At 38.3% G+C, this 18,181-nt stretch overlaps 1 protein-coding gene across 1 annotated transcript in view; it reads left to right on the forward strand.

The window, feature by feature from the left end:
• The window catches only part of DIP2A (disco interacting protein 2 homolog A), a 99,367-nt gene that overhangs the window by 19,590 nt on the left and 61,596 nt on the right, over positions 1-18,181 (forward strand). Inside the window, exons 2-3 of the mRNA XM_032189994.1 lie at positions 5,612-5,683; positions 16,641-16,760. Coding sequence (XP_032045885.1) covers positions 5,612-5,683; positions 16,641-16,760 — 192 coding nt within the window. The remainder of the gene's footprint in view (positions 1-5,611; positions 5,684-16,640; positions 16,761-18,181) is intronic.

Raw genomic sequence — 18,181 nt, forward strand, 5'->3', positions numbered from 1 at the left:
GGAGGCAGTGGACTTGAAATGAAGCAGGACTGGATCTGGCAGGAGATATGGAGAAGGATTAGGATTGCCCTTTTTCACCCTGAGGGCAATTGGAGTACCCAGAGAGGATGTGCAGTTTTTGTTTTTGAAGGTTTTCAGGACTATATAAATACCTGAGCAACCCAATCTGACCTTTTAGTTTTCCTGCTTTTACCAGGAGGTTGGACTAGAGATATCTTAGGGTCTCTCTGAGCCTGAATTACTCTGATGTTAATTTCTTTCAGTGGTACTAGAAAGAGAAGGAGAAGAGGAAAAATTTCAGGAAGGCTTTGCTTGAGAAATGGAGGAGAAAGATTTAGGAGGCTTACCAGGAATACTCCACAGCTCAGAAAGATCCATTAAATGTATCCTTTGAATGAATTAGGATGCATTGAGTAACACAGGCAACAAGCAGACAATAGATGAGTATATCCTAGGACAGGATGAGGTACATATGAATACAGAAGACTTTAGAACATTGTTTATCTTTAAGGACCAAGTACTGAATTGTAGGATTGCAAGGGATCTCTGAAAAAGTGGTCTTTGAAGTTAGTGATGTGATTGTAAGAAACTAGGAAGATTAAAAGTCACTCAGAGTTATCTAAAAAGCAATTCAAGGTTGGGACATTAAAAATGCAATTATAAATAGGGCTACTTCCTGAATAGAAACATTTTTATTAGACTTCCTAGGTTTGGCCTGATTATAGACACTTTATTTATCTCAAGCAATTGTCATCTGAATACTAAAATTTTAGATTACAGTGAGAGTAATAAAGGTAAGTAGATAAGTAGCTTGAAAAGTAGGTTTAGAGGCAACATAAAGTATATGGCTGAATCCATTACTTATTTGTAGTCCTTAGTAACCTCAAACTCAGTACAAGTTGGTTCTTTTAATCTTTGAAGTAGCAAGGTATAAAACCATATCACTAGTTACAATTCCAGCACTGAAAAATACTGTATTTGAGTGTTTGTAACTCTTGAGTAGCAAATAAAAATTTGCAATGGAATATCATTTTTGTAGATGAAAATAACTGAACCCCCCGTTCTTGATTAGTCTTTTACCTGCAATTCATATCCTGAGCAAGTGAAGGTTGAGTCTGAGCTGTTAATTTGAGCAGATATGAAAAATATGTGACTACTTGGAGAAAGGTAAATTGCTAGGTTCTTTCTGATGTCAATACTGTTTTTCTAGAAGTACTAACACTTCCAAAGTTTGTGCTGGGAAAAAATGTCAACGTGATGCTGCTGGTGTAGTTCTTGATGACAGTCAATAATACATACCAAGGGTATATATTGATGCATGTAACTTTCTTCAGCTTGTAAGAGGAGACAGGGATACTCATGATCTATGTCATAATGCTATAGGAAAGCTGGATCTGGTTTGATAAATTGCATTTATAAACTCTGGGTGAAGATTATAATAATTTCACAAAATATATCAGTTGAGTGATTCAAAAAGAGTTTTCATACTTAAAAATGCCTGATGAAGTTGCAGTGGTTTGGAAATGCATTGTATTTTGAAGCTCGTGTCTGTGTGGAAATTCAGATTTGTAACTTAACAGGAACGTAATGAAAATAGTTCTTAATTTCATCTTCTGGTGCAATAGTAGGTAAGATTGTGTTTCATTGAAGGGAAGCTTCTCAACTTTTTAAAAACAGGACTATTTAAAACTATAATTTTTAATAATTATAAGGGCAGGAGCCAATGTCAGCCTGGTATACCTACAGAGGTAGCTGACATCTATCAATCTCTTTCTCTATTCTGTAAAGAGCCCTAATGGAATAGAAGGAAAGTGGCAGAAATTGGGCTTTTTCCGTCTCTCTGTGGAGTGAGCTTGAGGATTTACTGGAGCCATGTATTATCAATGCATTAAACAGACTGACTGCGCCTGGAAACTTGCCAGATTGCTTTTGAGATCTAGTTATTTAACCTTCCTCTACCCTGCCTGACTCTGTACCCTGTCTACCCCCAATGCTGACTGGCAGAAGAAATAAATAATGACTTGTGAAGTAGCACTGAGAGCTGCAGAGCTGCTCTGTTTTCTTTTCCTACATGCTTCTGTCATCAGCAATTTCTTCAGGACTGGTTGCTACATTATTTACAGTGGAGGACAGACAGTGTGAGAAACCAGGCCATTTCTTCCACAGTCTGCATGGTTCAGTGTTTGTCAGAGACACCTTTTGATTTCCCAGCTGTGACACGAAGTGTTGCTGGCTTTTCTGATTGTTGATTCTCGTCGTAGTTCTTAGAAATGCCGTGCTTTCACAATGGACAAAAAGCACAGATGCCAGAGTAATTATATCTTCCTTGATTATTTTTGTTTGATTTTGAAGTAAGTCAAAATCAAGTAGCAATGCACTGTTCCTTTTTTAATACTCTAGAATTATGTAAAATAAAACTTCAAGTTGTTTCATTTAACAAATACTTACCCAAGCATGTCTAAGAAGTAGAATGTGATGATTGCTGGATCAGTTCTTCCATCCCATCAATGCTCCAAATATGGTGACAGCCTGTTCCCAGAAACACTGGACATTTACGTAACATTTTTGCACAGGTGACTTCTGTGTTATGTTTCAGATAGGCAACTTGCCTGCCTGTTCAAACCACCAAAGAACCATCTCTTCTGGCAGTGCCAGTATTCACACTGTTGACTTCCACTTTATAATGAAGAAGTGGTAAAAGCTTCTGCAGTGATTTGTCAATAGATGATAGTCCTGAGATTGTAAATGTGCTTGCCATCACAATCCATACTAAACTGTGGAATCCTTAAAGATGTTAGACTTGCAAGAGAAAACATTTTTCTTTCGATCTGTATGTTTAATCCAGTCATCTTGTTCAGAAATGTCTTCATTGACCTCTGCAGATCGTCCACCAGGAGCCATTTCCTCATCCATAGGAAGTACTGTGCTCTCACACTACTTAGAGCTGCTCCCAGCAAGAATTTAAGTGCAAACTACTGATTAAGGACTGGAGAAGTTGCTCAATTAGTAGCAAGCTCACCTTTCCAAGAGCTTTTCTCCTGTCTCTGACTGTTCCTTATCCAGCAGAAGCTTCTTAGGACTCCTCAGTGCACAGAGCTGAAGCCACAAAGGAGCTTGGCTCCCTTAATCAGCAGCTATATGCCTGAATGGATTTGGGGTAACTACATTATAGATTCTTTGTGCACAAATTAAGGAAATAATGGTTATGGATCACTTCAACATTTTCATCTTTGTTTAGATTAATTTTGTTGGAGCCTCTGACATATTTTAAAATATGTCAGGTATCCCAGGCAGGGTACTGATAGCTCAAACCATCCAAACCACTGCCTAACTCTGTGGTGTTCCCAGCTGGTTCAATGAGGCTGAGAAACCTCAGATTGCTTTTGTGTCATCTAATAACTAGGGAGAAAGTGAGGCTAAATGACAGCAGCTGTGGCCCTGATGTACCAGATGTGGCTCAGCATCTCTTTTGGGAAGAGACAGGGATTACAAAGAAGCCAAATAAAGTGGGTTAATCCCACTGCACCATAGCGGGCAAGGGGGTGGGGAGTGATTGTTGGGGAGGATCCCACCGCTGAGCTTTTGAGAAAGGAAGAAAGAAATCCTTGTTAAGCTTCTCTGACCTGCCGGTGGGGCTGAAAAGTCTACGGAGATGCTTTTGACTTTAGACTTTTCCTAACACGATTCAAGGAAAATGCTTAGAGTCAGCATTCTTTTTTTATCCACTAAAATCAATGAATTTTCAAATGCAGTGGGAAGCAAAAGTTTGAGATTCTTGTTTAAATGAGACTTTCTTTCCAACCCTGTCTTCTGAGCTGCTGCTTCTACACCATACCTCTTCAGCTGGGTGATGCCTGACAAGGTAGCTGATCTGCGCAGAGGTTTGATTTAAGGATTGAATCCTTTATGGAGCTGTGAAAATGACTGTCCTCAATGAAGTTGCGGTATGGAAAATTTGTATTATGCACAGCTTTTGTCACATAAAGAATTTACTGAGAGATTGCTTTGGTCTTCAAATTACTTGTGTTTTAAGATACTGTTCTTCCTGCTTGTGCTTCTTCGATGTTTTCTTACCGCCACCACTGAAAATGATACATCTTTTTCTCTGGTATTTTCCTTCCTTCTTTGTAGAAATGACTGATTTAAAGAACATATTTTGTCATTTTCATGATCTATACTGAGACGCATCTGACTGTGCATTTGTGGTTTTGTTTAGGTTTCGTTTTTGCGTCACATTTTTATATAATTGCATAATGATATATAATATTAAATATACATAATTATGTTTCCACATATTTTCTGTTAAAAACTTCTCTGCTTAGCAAAAGTGATTTGATATGAAGCATTTACGCAGGTTTCTGAGTAAAAAGTGGCACATTCTGTTTGGTTGCAATGTGAGGTACCTGCAGGGACTGAGGCATTCTGTGACCTACCTCTGTGGGGTTTTGTTTGTTTGTTTTTAGCAATATCTTCAAGCTCTCATTGATTGTTTTTTTTGTACACTGTCAGTAACTCTAAATGGTGCATATTCATGTAATTGGTGGGATTTAAGTTACTTTATTTCTGTTACTGATTGCTAATGGTGATTGCTAATGTAGGAGGGACATGGATGGATGTTTGAGGAAATGTTTAGAACACATACAGCTGCGGATGGTATTTAAAACCAAACTTATGTTTTAAGACAAATACCTGAGGAACATTGGAAATACAGAGGGAGATTTTTTTTTCATAATATCCAATGAATGAATAAAAGTTGTTTTGAGTTCTGCAAGCCTTTGAGAAAGTGTGAATTTTGAGAGTGAGAGTGGTTTTAAGCTTGTTTGTGATCACTGTTTTCATCTCTACGCTGCAGTCTAGAAAATGGGCGAAGCTCGTTAATTTTAAAAATAAAAACAACTTGTTAAGCTTTCCATTAGCAGTGCATGAACCCTTTTTGTTTGGTTAGTAGAATCAAGGAAGTACCAGATTCTGAAAGGTCCTAAACTTATTTGGGGTTATGTAGAAGTTTTCCTTTTATTCTATGTGAAAAGATGCATCGTGTCTTAACAGTGAAGACCACAACACAAGTTTACAATTAGACACCAGATTTCAAATGTGAATAAAACCTACTGCTAGGAGCAGCTTACTGCCTCCTAGAATTTGAAGGCAGAGTGAGTGGTACAATCTAGTTTTGAAAGGTCTTGCACAAGTATCCAAAAGCGTGGTCTCTTAAGTCTTGTTACAGGGAGAGTTTCTGATGCCACAAAAGCATGCAGAATAAGGTTTGTTATCTTCAATGGCTTCTATTACGCTGCAAATCTCTTAGGCTGCGTCCTGCATTATGGCAAATATATCCAGAACCAGGTTCAATGCAGCACTGCAGACAAAATAATTATTCCTGTACTGTATAGCTCTAAGATTTAAGACACTTGTACTTATATGTGGGCAAGGAACGCTGCATGGGTGTGTACATGGCCATGAATTGTTTCTCTGACAACCACCACACATGCTGAGTTCTTTACTGCTAATGTGACTTTTCCAAAGCTAATGAGTTTATTCATAGCTATTATGAAAATGAGGTTTATTTAAGTACTGTTCCAAACAATATGAATTTATTTCTTTGTTTCTTTAGGAGACATCACTCAGAAAGGCTATGAAAAGAAAAGAGCAAAGCTGTTAGCACGGTACATACCACTAATTCAAGGTAAGAGACTCATAAGTTACACCTTTTACAATAAATCTATGAAAATATGTAATGGAAAAGTTATCTTTAAGAATTAGTAACATTTGATTGACATAGCATCTAACTGTTAGTAAAGAAGGGCTACTTTTGTGGGAAAAAAAAGAGGTCTGCAATGTTTTTTAACACCAAGCTGGGGGAAAGTGTCGATCTGCTGGAGGGTAGGAAGGTCCTGCAGAGGGAACTGGACAGGATGGGTCGATGAGCAGAGGCCAACAGGGTGAGGTTCAACATGGCTGAGTGCTGGGTCCTGCACTTTGTCCACAACAACCTCATTCAGCACTACAGGCTTGGGGCAGAGCGTCTCAAAAGCTGTGCAGAAGAAAAGGACCTGGGGATGCTGACTGATGCTCGCCTGAATACAAGCTGGCAGTGTGCCCAGGTGGCCAAGAAGGCCAACAACATCCTGGCTTGTATCAGGAATAGTGCAGCCAGCAAGAGCAGGGAGGTGATCGTCCCCCTGTACTCAGCTCTGGTACTACACCTCGAGTACTGTGTTCGGTTTTAGGCCCCTCACTACAAGAAGGACATCGAGGCCCTGGAGCATGTCCGTAGAAGGGCTCTGAAGCTGGTAAAGGAGCTGGAACACAAGTCCTGTTGGTAGTTGCTCTTGCACTGCAGACTGAAGATGTATAAAACTTGCACTTGACCTCCAACTTTGTCTTTAGGTTTTCTTGAGGATAAGTCTGTTGGTTTAAAAAAAAAATAGATGCTCTCTTAAAGAATATTAAGAGCCTCTTAGGAATTGGTTTTTTATTATAACTCAAAAAGAATTCCAAGCCAAAGCAGAAGAAATGAGATTTAAAATATATATATATATAAATACATACATTGCTGTCGAATTCTGAGATGACAAAAAAGACCTTTATTGACTTGAAGGTACATGTAATTCCTACATTTTGAGACCATATTTTTGCAGTCCGTAGTGGATCTGCATTGAAACATCCAATAAAAGATTTGTTCTGGATCAGCTACATGGTTGTAATCAGCCACAATGCATAACAGTGTGTTCCTGTTAGCTTTTTTAGTGTTGAGGGGGTAGCGCATGTCTGATCTAATATATAAATGTTCTTGATGTGAAGTTGACTAATCAACTTTATGAATATGTTTGGATTAGCAGAACACATTGGATCATTTTTTCATTAACTACGATGAAGCTGCTCTTTCTGAGATGCCAAGTCTTCAACTTGAAGGTCTTGGAAGTTTGATTACTTCAGTCATGTCAGTAGTCTAATGAAATATTACCTGGCCCTCTGTATGTCAGTTCTTTCAAATATTTTTACAGTGAATTAAATAGAATAATGGATGGACTGACAAATCTGGAGAGTGTTTTGTAGTTAGAGAACTGACTTCTTGTAAAAAGTACGTGCATCTCTTGAAGGATATCTGTTCACGTTATTGATAAGACATCTAGTGAAGGGAACTGTTAAAATATGGATGTTTTCCATTGTGAGCTAGTCTGCTTCAAGTATCACCAAGGTGTCATGTCTCTTGGTAGGTACAGAAACAAATCTGCTACAATAAGAAATGAGCCAACAAAGCCAATCATATCTCAGGCTGCATCAAAAGAAGCATGGCCAGTAAGTCAAGGAAGGCGATTCTCCCCCTATACTCCACTCTTGTGAGACCTCCCCAGAGTACTGCACCCAGGTCTGGTGTTTCCAATACAAGAGAGACATAGATCTATTAGTGAGTCCAGAGGAAAGCCATGAGGATGGGTGACCAGAAGGCTGGAGCACCCCTCCTACAAAGAGAGGTTGAGAGAATTGGGGTTGTTCAGCCTGGAGAAGAGAAGGCTCTGCAGAGAACTTACTGTGGCCTTCCAGTACCTAAAGGAAGGTATGAAAGGAAAGATGGGAAGAGATGCTTTACCAGGGTGTGTAGCGATAGGACAAGGGGTAGCAGTTTTTAAACAAAAGGGGAGTAGATTTAGAGTATAGTGAGTGGGAATATTGCTAGTGGGAGTATCGCTTGCTAGCCATATAATAAAAGGGAATTCTACCATCAAGGTTTCTTTAAGGAGAGAAGTATTCTACTAGCTGGTAGGTCTGGTAAAAGTGAAACACAGGGATTGTATGATAAATCTGAAATATTTTTTTTCCTCTTTTACTTGTCTAATTCTTCCCAACTATTACTGGTTCTAATAAAAGATAGTGTTTTTCTGCACAATTTTTTATATGATTTACTTTGCAGTTTTCCTCTGCTCTTGATTTACCGTTTTTGGCTTTCTTTTGTTTTGGTCATTTAAAATCCTCAAATCTTACGTGTTACCTCTTTTTTTCTCATTTAGGTATTCTTGAAAACAAATGAACGACTGTGGTGGTTTTACCTTGCTGGGTGGTTAAACTCCACCTCAACCGCTCTATCACTCCCCCTCCTCCTCAGAAGAGGGGGAGAAGAAAGTATGCTGTAAAGAAAAAAATAAAAGGGCTCATGGATTGAGATAAGGATAATTTAATTAAAGGGAAAAGGAAGAGAGAAACAAAAACAAGCAAAGGCTGTGCAGAAGCACAGAGGAAAAAAGAATTCTGTACTTCCCATCAATGAGCAATGATTGGCCGTGACCTGGGAACCTGGGCCTCAATATGCATAGCGGTTGTTTGGCAGGACAGATGTCTTCATAACGAGAGCCCCCCCCTTTCCTTCCCCTTTTTCCCCTTTTCTTGCAGAGTGTGACATCATATGGCATGGAATATCTCTTTGGTTGGTTTAGGTCAGCTGCTGGGAGGTGATACCAATGCAGTTCTAGCTACAAGTGCAGAGCACAACACTTTATGAGCAACTGCAGGGAAAATTAACTCCATCCCAGCCAGACCCCAGTACAGCTACTTTGGCACCAAGGCATAGTCAAAAGATGGGGGAGGATTTATTTACAGGGAGATTAGGGAAAGAGTTTATTCCTCAATATAAAACAGGTTATGTAAGTTGGATGGCTGCCCCAAAGAATCATATTGCAAAACTCCTTAAAATGTTTTCAGATGGGTGTGGTAATGGCAAATAGGAATTAGTTGCATATTAGTTTAGCAGCTGAGAGGTTTGACAAAGGACTTTTCATAAGCAAGCCTCTAGATAGGAATACCAGCCAACTTTTCTAGCTTGTTTAGAGTTTTCCTAAGTGCTTAAACCTAGTGTTAATTACTATATTCTGACTAATTCTTTGGTACTGTCTGAGCAGGGAAAGCAACCGTAAAATCCTGGTACTGTCAGAAATCTTCACAGGTGGTTCACAGTAGAAACACCTAACACAGTAGTTTCCTTTTTCAGTGGGATTCTTGCTCCCAGAGAGATATCTATCAAATCAAAAGTATCTGTCTGATAGGGCAGACACATATATGGAAGCATTCCTCTTCATTAGGTTGATGTCTTCTCACATGGAAAATTCCTTCCTTCATTAGGTCTGCTAATGGAAGTAGAATGTCTTTGTGATCCTGATCTTGTTGAACCTCTTCTCTCTTTTATGGATCTTAAGACTTAACTGGATCTTAACTGGATCTTAAGACTTTGGGCCATTGGCCAACTGCAGTGTGCATGCTCACATGCTGGGCAGGTAATCATTGCGTCTGCTGTTACTGGTAAGGCCGATACGTGCTTTTAAACCTATTTAAACCTATTCTAAAAGCCTGGGGCCCAGGCTTCTCTGAAGAACTAGGTTCATCATGTTTGCTAAAGAAGCAGGCCTTCTGTTCTGATTTGAGGAATTTACACTAAAGGAAAAAGTTATTCTTCCAGTGGTTATTTACAAGGTTAAAGGACTTTTGTTTTGGCTAATGCTCATATGAAGTATAGAAAATAAAGGACTTACTTCTTATACTACAAGAGTTTTGGCAACTTGATAAAGAATGAGTGCACATTGTTAGCTGTGCTGAGTGGAAAGGCATGTTATACTGAGATTAAGACATAGCTAATGTAGGAAACTGGGTTTAAGACTGCAGTAATTGGAACTTTCTGAAAAAAAAAGGTCTAGGAAAAATGTTTCTGCTGATAGCAAGGACACACACTTTTTCTACGTAACTGTAACTTATTTATGTATTTCTACTTGATGTTTTTTCATCCTAGTAATTCTATTAGAATGGATTCTATTAGAATAGATTCACAAACCTTACAACACTTTGTTCTCTAGCTCCTTGTTGAAGGAATGTGCAATTTGCTCTGGTGCTTTGGAGTCTGTGATAGCATACATAATTTCTTTATGGACAAAACAAAAAGTGCGGTTGTCTTTCTTGATGCTACTGAATTAAAAGCTGCTATTTCGTATTTCAGGCATAACAGCTCTGATCAAATTATGTCCAGATCTTAATAGGCTAATTTGATTCGATCTTAGTGTAATTAGTTGAAATTAAATATATGAAAACTAAATGTGATCAGGTGGGCTAGCTGAAGAGCTGTTTATAGCTTGACTGTTAACAGTTCCTGAAAATAGCAAGAGATTACTCTTCGTTTGCCTTTTTAATTAAGTGATTTTAGTAATGCAATGGGAAACCTTTATGGTCAAATATCCTACTACGTTGTTTTGGGAGTTGAATGTGGAAATTGGGCTATTGGATTGACTTTTTATTGTGGTAAATCAAATTTTCATAGATTTTTTTTTAATCCTACCACCAGTCTAGCTGTTATCCTTCTAGGTACAGAAAATGTTTTCGAGTTCCCTGCCAGTGGAAGAAACAAAATGTTTGCAATTTCACTCTCTGAATATGAAACAAACAAACAAACAAACAAAAAAAAAAACCAACAAACAGAAATCAGTCCTCCAGGTGGTTCTCAAGTAATCAAATTCAGGAATCAAGTCCAATCAATTCATCTTTTGCCATGGTTCATTTGGTAGTAAGTTGATGGTTGCCACCTAAGTACCTGATGGCTAAGTCTGCCTACATAGCACAGAGCTTAGTAATCATGTTTTTTAAGGGTGGTATATTCTGTATGGATGTTTCTGCTAAAAATATTTTGTTTGGGATTTAGCAGCAGTGCAAACTGTATGTCTTGGCCTAAACCTTTTGATGTAATCAGGAGCAAATGGTCAAATGCTCTAGAGTAACAATTAATGGGGAAGGTGAGAGTATTTCCAGCATGCTTGGCCCTGCCCTTGCTCCTTGCTTATGTTATCAAAGGGCTGAGAACCCTGTCAGGAAGGACCTTACCTATTCTTATAGGTGACCTGTCTCTTATCTGGGAAGCTCCTGAAACTCCTGCTGGCAAAAAGGGCTGGCAAAAGTAGAGAGGAAACTGCGAAGTACTGCACTCCTTGGCAAAAACCTCCCCTAGTGTGGTCAGATCCTTGTGTGAGCACCACTTGTGTGAAGTTCTGTAGGTCTTGGATCACAGAGAAGTGGGGTGGAAACCAGGGCAGGAGAGGAGGGGATGCACTGAAGAGTAGCAGCAACAGGCTGGCTTGGGGGTGCCAGGGGCAGTAAGGAAAGCAGCATGCTGCAGGCTGGATAGCCAGCCATGGTCTCTGGGCAGAGCCGGGTGCAGAGGGGACAGGACAGCAGAGTGGGGACTGGAGCAGGACTGAGAGGTTGGCCTAGAGCCTGACCAGCTGTTTCCTACCCTTGTTTTATTTTCTGCCTTGTCATACACCTTTCCCTGTCTTTCAGTGCTTTGAACATGTTTTGTTCCTTTCTAATTTGCAGAGCCAGTTCAACAGCAGCAAAACAGTATAATGGCATACAAAGAACCTAAAGCTTCAGCCTCCTCTTCCCTTGTCCTCTCTGCAAAGCTCTTTAATGTGCTACATCATATTCTGTAGACAGCGGATGGTTGGAAACATGGTATATAACTGTGTGACAATGCAAGGAAAACCAAGATGAGTGATTTGTTGCCATGCTATTTTAACTGCTTTGGCTTTACTTTTCAATTTACCTTTAAAACTTAGAAAAGTTGAATCTTTCAGGAGTATTCTATCAATTTAGAACTGAAATTACTTTGGGGAGATGATTTTGGGGATCAGTGTTTCTGCAAAGATAATTAAATTTGAGTGCTTAATAGTCGTTTCAAATAAGAGTTTGCTGAGATGTTGAGAAGTCTTTAAAAATGTTGAGATTGATGTTAAGACATCATGTCTGATGCAGGTGAATGAAAAATGTGATAGGGCAGCTGTTCTGCAGGTAGATTCCCCAGGAAGGTTGCCCAGGAAAGTCCTTTAGCAATAAAGTCTGTGCTTTTGCTAGATATGAAGAATAAAGCTTTTTGAATCAGAAGTGGGCAACTTTTCAGGATTGACTATTAAACAGGAGTTTTTATTTGGTAATATGTTCTTTACTCAAATGTTACTCTCTACAGAATGAAGCTAGTGTAGGTTATGCCTCTTAAACTTCTGCTTTATTTGAATTTTTTTCTTCCCAGCTTTCTTAGGATTGAGTAACGTGTTTTCACATACTACATGGTCACATATTTCTTGCATTAAAATATGTTGCTCATTTTTCTTAAAGTGGAAACTACATGCCTATGAATCACAAATTTTCTTACTTTCAAACCCGGGTCTTCTCTCTTCATTGCAGTATGCTGTGGTTAATTTTTTTTTTTTTGATGTGTGCAGGCATATCATACTAGTTATGGGGCTAAGTATGAAAAACTTATTTGTAGCTGTATTTGTTAACATACAGAATAGTTTACAAAACACTTCTCTCTAGCATTAGTAAAATAGTAGTCTTATAAGTATGTGTTCAGGAGTTCAAGAATCGTTTGGGCATACAGTTTAATTTTTAGGTAGTCCTGTGTGGAACCAGGGTTTGGACTCTGATCTTTGTGGGATCCAGCTTGGGATATTCTGTGCTTCTGTGAACATTAAGAATATAAGTTGTAGTTGTTCCATCAAAGCCATCTGTTAGTTGATATTTATGGCAGTCTAAGGTAGATGGTCCAGAGCAACTGGCTATATAGGTGCCTTTCTATAGGACGGCAAGTGTACTTTTTAGACAGTGTTTATGGAAATATTACTTCAACATTTGTTTTATTCAGAAATGAATATATTGAAGAATATGACTTTCCTACTGATAAGGACTTCAGAGAAAGTGCAGGAAAATGTGTATTCATGTTGCTATTCACTATTCTGTGCAATTTCAGGTGAGGTATTTCTACATGGTGCTGAGATTTCTGTTCAAACATTTAAAAAACAAAACAAAAACGAACAAACAAAAAACAACAACAACAAAAATAGCACTTAACCCCAAAGAGCTCACAAACTCTAACTCTGTAACCTGAATGAGAGATATCTACTGATGCCTTGTTTTTGAATTTTTTCTCTCTGCATATCTGATTACAGATGTGTTTAGCTAGGCATATTCCTGAGCAAGGCTAGCCAACTGTCTTTGACCATCAATTGTTCAGTGCTGTTACAGTAAAATAATTTTTGCTTGTATGAAATAAAATTGCTACAAATGTCATTGTTATCTTTGATTCTTCAGAGTTAGTAGATGGAAAAACAATTCTAATTCAAATATTAACTTTAATCTCTTCCTGTACAATCAAATTGTTCAGTTAATTGGAATAAGTGTATACCTAGTGGCCTCATTAAAATGGCGTTTTATTTTTGCTAGTTTTGGCTAAGTTAAAAACAGACAAACTACAGTGATAGTGGATCATGTTTCATTAAGTTATATCTCTTAAAATGTTTTGTGTGTAAAGATTTTCGATGTGAATAGAGGGAGTTGGCCTAATTATCCAGCTGCTTTTGCTGAAGTTTAAAGTTGGGATTTACACAGAACCAGAATAAATGAACAAATTCACCAAGCTTGTGAAACAGGATTTTTCTGGCATGTAGTTGTGGGAGAAAAAAAAGAGAAAAACAACACAACAGAGATTTAAGCTGAACTATACTGAACTATAGGCCTGCTAAAAAGCAAGGGGTTTTGAATAAGACATTAGCCTCTTACCCCCACTAACAATTAATAACCTACCTTTGAAGGAAAAAAATGGCACACAATCATTCTCCCCCTCTTTTGTTGCCTACTTCACTTGAAAAGATCACCCAAAACTAAGCACATTGTTGCGTAGGAACTTTATTAATGAATAATTGCTGTTTTTTGAATGTTTCATAGATGAGCAGTCTATTTTAGGGAGACTTCCAGTTTAGCTGCTCCTCTTTGTTCTCCTCCTTTTCACCACCTTCATTATCATGTTATCTGTTGGCATCTGTTCTTTTCTTGGCTCAGGATTTTAGGTGGTGACTGGCCTCAGTCTTTTTTATGAAATATGAAGTTGTTTGTAGAGCAACAAACCTCACTGGACTGCTGACTTTAGGTTATGTGAAACTTTTGTTCAAATGAAATGTAAAATGCAGTTCTTACGTGCTTTAACCACTCTTTGAGAATTAGATGAATCGAATCAATTCCGTTTGTAGAATAAATCTGCTAAAGTGTTTCAGGGAACATTAACCCTTTGTATTGGGTAGTAGCTGTGTCCTTACTCAGCTCCATCTTCATCTGTTTTCCTTTGGAACACTTCAGTTTCTTTACTAGTCCATGTTATTTCCCCTGTTGTCAAAGCGGTTGATGTTAGTCTGTCACCTACTTCAAAAGTTTTGCTTTTGGAGAGTGGGAAAACTCCATTAGGTTAATTTATTTGGTTTCAGTAGTAAATTGTAAAAGCCAAGCATTTCTCCGGAGCTGGATTAACTTCTAAAAACTTAGGTTAGTGTGGTTTATTATATGTTACTTCCTTTTCCATTACTGAGACTCATACATTTTTATTCTTTTTCCCACTAAGAACTCCTGGGTAACCCAGGGTTGACATCCTGAACATCTGGAGGTTTTGCCTGTTGGCTGCAGGTTGGGGTGGGGAAAGTGTTCCAGGCTGCATTTACCTCGTGGTCTTAGCAGGTACCTAAGAAAAGTCTTGTATAGCAACTGCTTTGGTCAGGAAGATGGCAAAAGGCTTTTCCTGTGGATATTATATTTAAAGAGAGTATTTGAAGGTTCCTTTTGATCAGCTGAAACAACTGGTATATACTGTTTGAAAATTTATACCTCAAATGTAAAGACCAGGTCTTACTGAAAGGTCTTACTGGATAAAAATCTCTTATAATTGCTAGATTTATTAATGAGTGTTGATTTCTTTTTTGGTACACATTTACGGGAGAGGGGAGGGAACAGAAACCCCCCAAGAGAAAGAGGAATCTTTTCTTACTTTTTAAAGTAATGCATTGACTTCCAAAGAAGCTGGCAGCAATCCTTCTAAAATGTCATCTTCAGTGAAAGCCACCATCTGTAAACAGCTACATTTTGAAAATACTGCTTCTTGTTCTATCAAAACTGAGAGCAGGCAGGAGGGCAGAAGCTATTCAAGGGAAGCAGAGACCAGAATGACAGATAGTACTCAGCCCTGTATGGTACAAGGGCTAGAAACATAGTAAACTTGGTGGAACAGATCTTCATGATTTAAGGAAAGTTTGCTATTGAATGCAACACTGATTCAAATAGCCACATTGATCAAAAATTGATGATGGGTTAGCACAAAAAACAAACAAACAAAAAAACACATTCCCACTGCATTATAATGCTACAGATGTTCTACATGTTCTGTAGTGGCTGTTGCACTTCTGAAGGCTGCTGTCATCCACCAGTCTTAAAACAGTGCAAGCTACAGTACTTCTTTGTTCCTTTATGTTCTTTCTGGCATCTCAGTGCTTTCAGTGTGACATGCATCTTCAGAACACCTGCAGGGGGTTCAGTTCTTGGTTTTGTACTTATGTGTAGATATATAAGAGATAATAAAATTGCAAGTTCCTTGTTCTAATTCAATTTTGTGTAGTCCCTGCAGATGCACCAGGAGCCAGTAGCATGTCTCTTTATTTGGGTGGATGGGGAGTAATAGGGAATATTTATTTGTTACTGTCCACCTCTTTGATTTCTGATTTCTCCTATGCTAGAATATAAAGCTGAGATTCACCTTTCTGAAATTCAGCCAGCCTAGAGGGCTGCTCTGGGTTATCCACCTAGAGTCACAGAATCACAGAATCATCTAGGTTGGAAGAGACCTCTGAGATCACCGAGTCCAACCTCTGACCTAACACTAACAAGTCCTCCACTAAACATATCACTAAGCTCTACATCTAAATGTCTTTCAAATACCTCCAGGGATGCTGACTCAACCACTTCCCTGGGCAGCCCATAGAGTCCTATTCTAGGCAGGTGTGGAGAAGACAACTAGAGAGTAGTTCGGTTCTTTTTATTTTGTGTACCTTTTATGGGGGTGGAAAGATCTGTGTTCTTGTACTGAGTAGCCAATCTAGATTAGAGGAGTTGTTTCTTAGACAGCCGAAGGTGACAGAATAGTTCTGCCCTTAATGTCTGTGAGATGTTTATTAGAGAGCTGTAGAGTTCTTGTAAAATGTGATTCTTCTGGTATTATTCCATTAAATGGGTATAGATTAAGCAGACATGCACATTCTCGTTTTTGCTTAATTTAGCAGTCTTGTTTTTAAAGCTGAAATGAATTTGACAGAATGGTTCAAGTTATATCTAAAAGGTAGAGCAGTGTAATTGTGTATTTTCAGTATCCTCAAGTATGATGTATAATTATAATTATTGGGTGAAATGCTCATCATAGAGTCATAGAATGGCTTGGGTTGGAAGGGGCCTCTAAGATCAAATAGTTCCAACCCCCCTGCTCTCTGGACAGGGTTGCCAGCCACTAGATCAGGTTGCTCAGGGCCTCACCTAACCTGGTCTTGAACACCTCCAGGGATGGGTCATCCGCAACCTCTCTGAGCAACCTGTTCCAGTGTTTCACCACCCTCTGACAGCAGATTTGGTTTTAGTTTAAAGAATTTAAAATGTAGATGGAAAATTAGATTTTTAAAGGTACAGACTTTGGGCTCCAGTAGGATTTGTAAGTAGGTGTCAGGGCTGGTAGAAAACGTTAAACACGAGGAGCACATATTTTATGTGAAAACCTGAATTTATATTGAAGGAAAACTATATTTCAGGTGTGGATCCATCCCTGCAAGCAGAGAACAGAGTCCCAGGCACCTCACAAGCTACGGCTGCTGTGTCTAAACAGCAGAAATCACGTTCTACTAACTCAAGGGATGAGCGTTTCCGATCTGGTAAGTAAAAGATAAGTAGCTAAAACACCAGCTGTCTTTACTAGAAAAAAATTACCAGTACAGTAGTATGTATGCCTAAAGAGGAAGATGGAAGGGAAGATCTAATGAGTATTTTTCAAGTAGCTTTATGTATTTCTACACACAAGAGTTTTTGTTCAAATCCGGAATGAAGGAAGTACTGGGAGAGGAAGAAATTGTATCCATGCTTTGTGACTTTTTCATTATTGTGAATTTACACCATGCTTAGCACTTTTCTCTTGTTTGTTGATTGGCTTTCCGGTCTCTAATACAATTACTTAAATGTTTAGAAGAATATAGTATGTGGGCTGTGGGTTTAATTTTGCTTGGTTAGCTGGGATGTTTTATAAAGGAAGGTTGTAGGATTTGAGTATTTGCTGTAGCTCACTTTCAAATATTTCCTGGTTTAAAACAAGTGCACAAAAAAGGGAAATGTCACAATGGATACTCTACATCAGTTTTAAATGGACACCACTGTGACAAACCTGTTTTGGAAAATCATGTGAAAATACCAATGTCATCATCACATCCTGTATCCATTGTTACTTTTCAGGTGGTTACAATACAGTTTCCCTGTGAAATTCCTTGTCACAATAGCAAGAAAAGGCAGGTGTTTGGAAGCTTTTCTCTGCTAAATACCTTTGGATTTCTAACTGGAATTTTTCCTTTTGCTTTCAATGGAAATTATATATCTTGGATTTGGGTATGAGGAGTGCAAGTAATGACATGTACCATAATGGTACATGTGACCCAGTTAATCTTGGGTCACCTTGCATTGCAATTGCTTCATCATGGTAGTTTATTGGATCATATTTACATTGCTGACATTTAAAACCTTGCTTCAGAAATGGAGTTGATATGTCTACATGCGTTCTTTATGAATAATTGAAGGATGAATGGGATCCTTAAATGTTCTGAGGAACATATATGGATTCCTTGGAAAGATATATATAGTCAGCTGCACAAAGAAACTTCTGAATTTCAATGAAGATTACCTAGTATTAAAATTAACAAAAGGAGAATTTGACTAATGTACAAATTTGTTGTTTAAATTTATTTTTGCATTTCAAATGTATCTTCAACAGTAGAATCTGTTGAATATACACTGAAAAAGTAGATTGATTGGTTGAATTGCAACCATGATTTCCAAGTTACTTTGTGAAAAAAAGAGTTTCCAAGTAAATTACAATCTGAGTCATGGATCTGATATAAAGTAATTCATTTAAGTAGCACTTATTTCTGTTAGTTTAACAACATCAAAATTTGCAAGAAGAGCACAATTACAACAGGGAATACTTGGGAGCCATTAGCCAGGAGAGCTAAAAGGGTCTAGAGCAATGTTTTCTCCATGGCTACTTTTCCTGTTTTAGAGCCTCAGATGCCTTACTTAATTTGCACCAAGG

Source organism: Aythya fuligula, chromosome 6 (assembly GCF_009819795.1).
Source record: "Aythya fuligula isolate bAytFul2 chromosome 6, bAytFul2.pri, whole genome shotgun sequence".
Classification (NCBI taxonomy): domain Eukaryota; kingdom Metazoa; phylum Chordata; class Aves; order Anseriformes; family Anatidae; genus Aythya; species Aythya fuligula.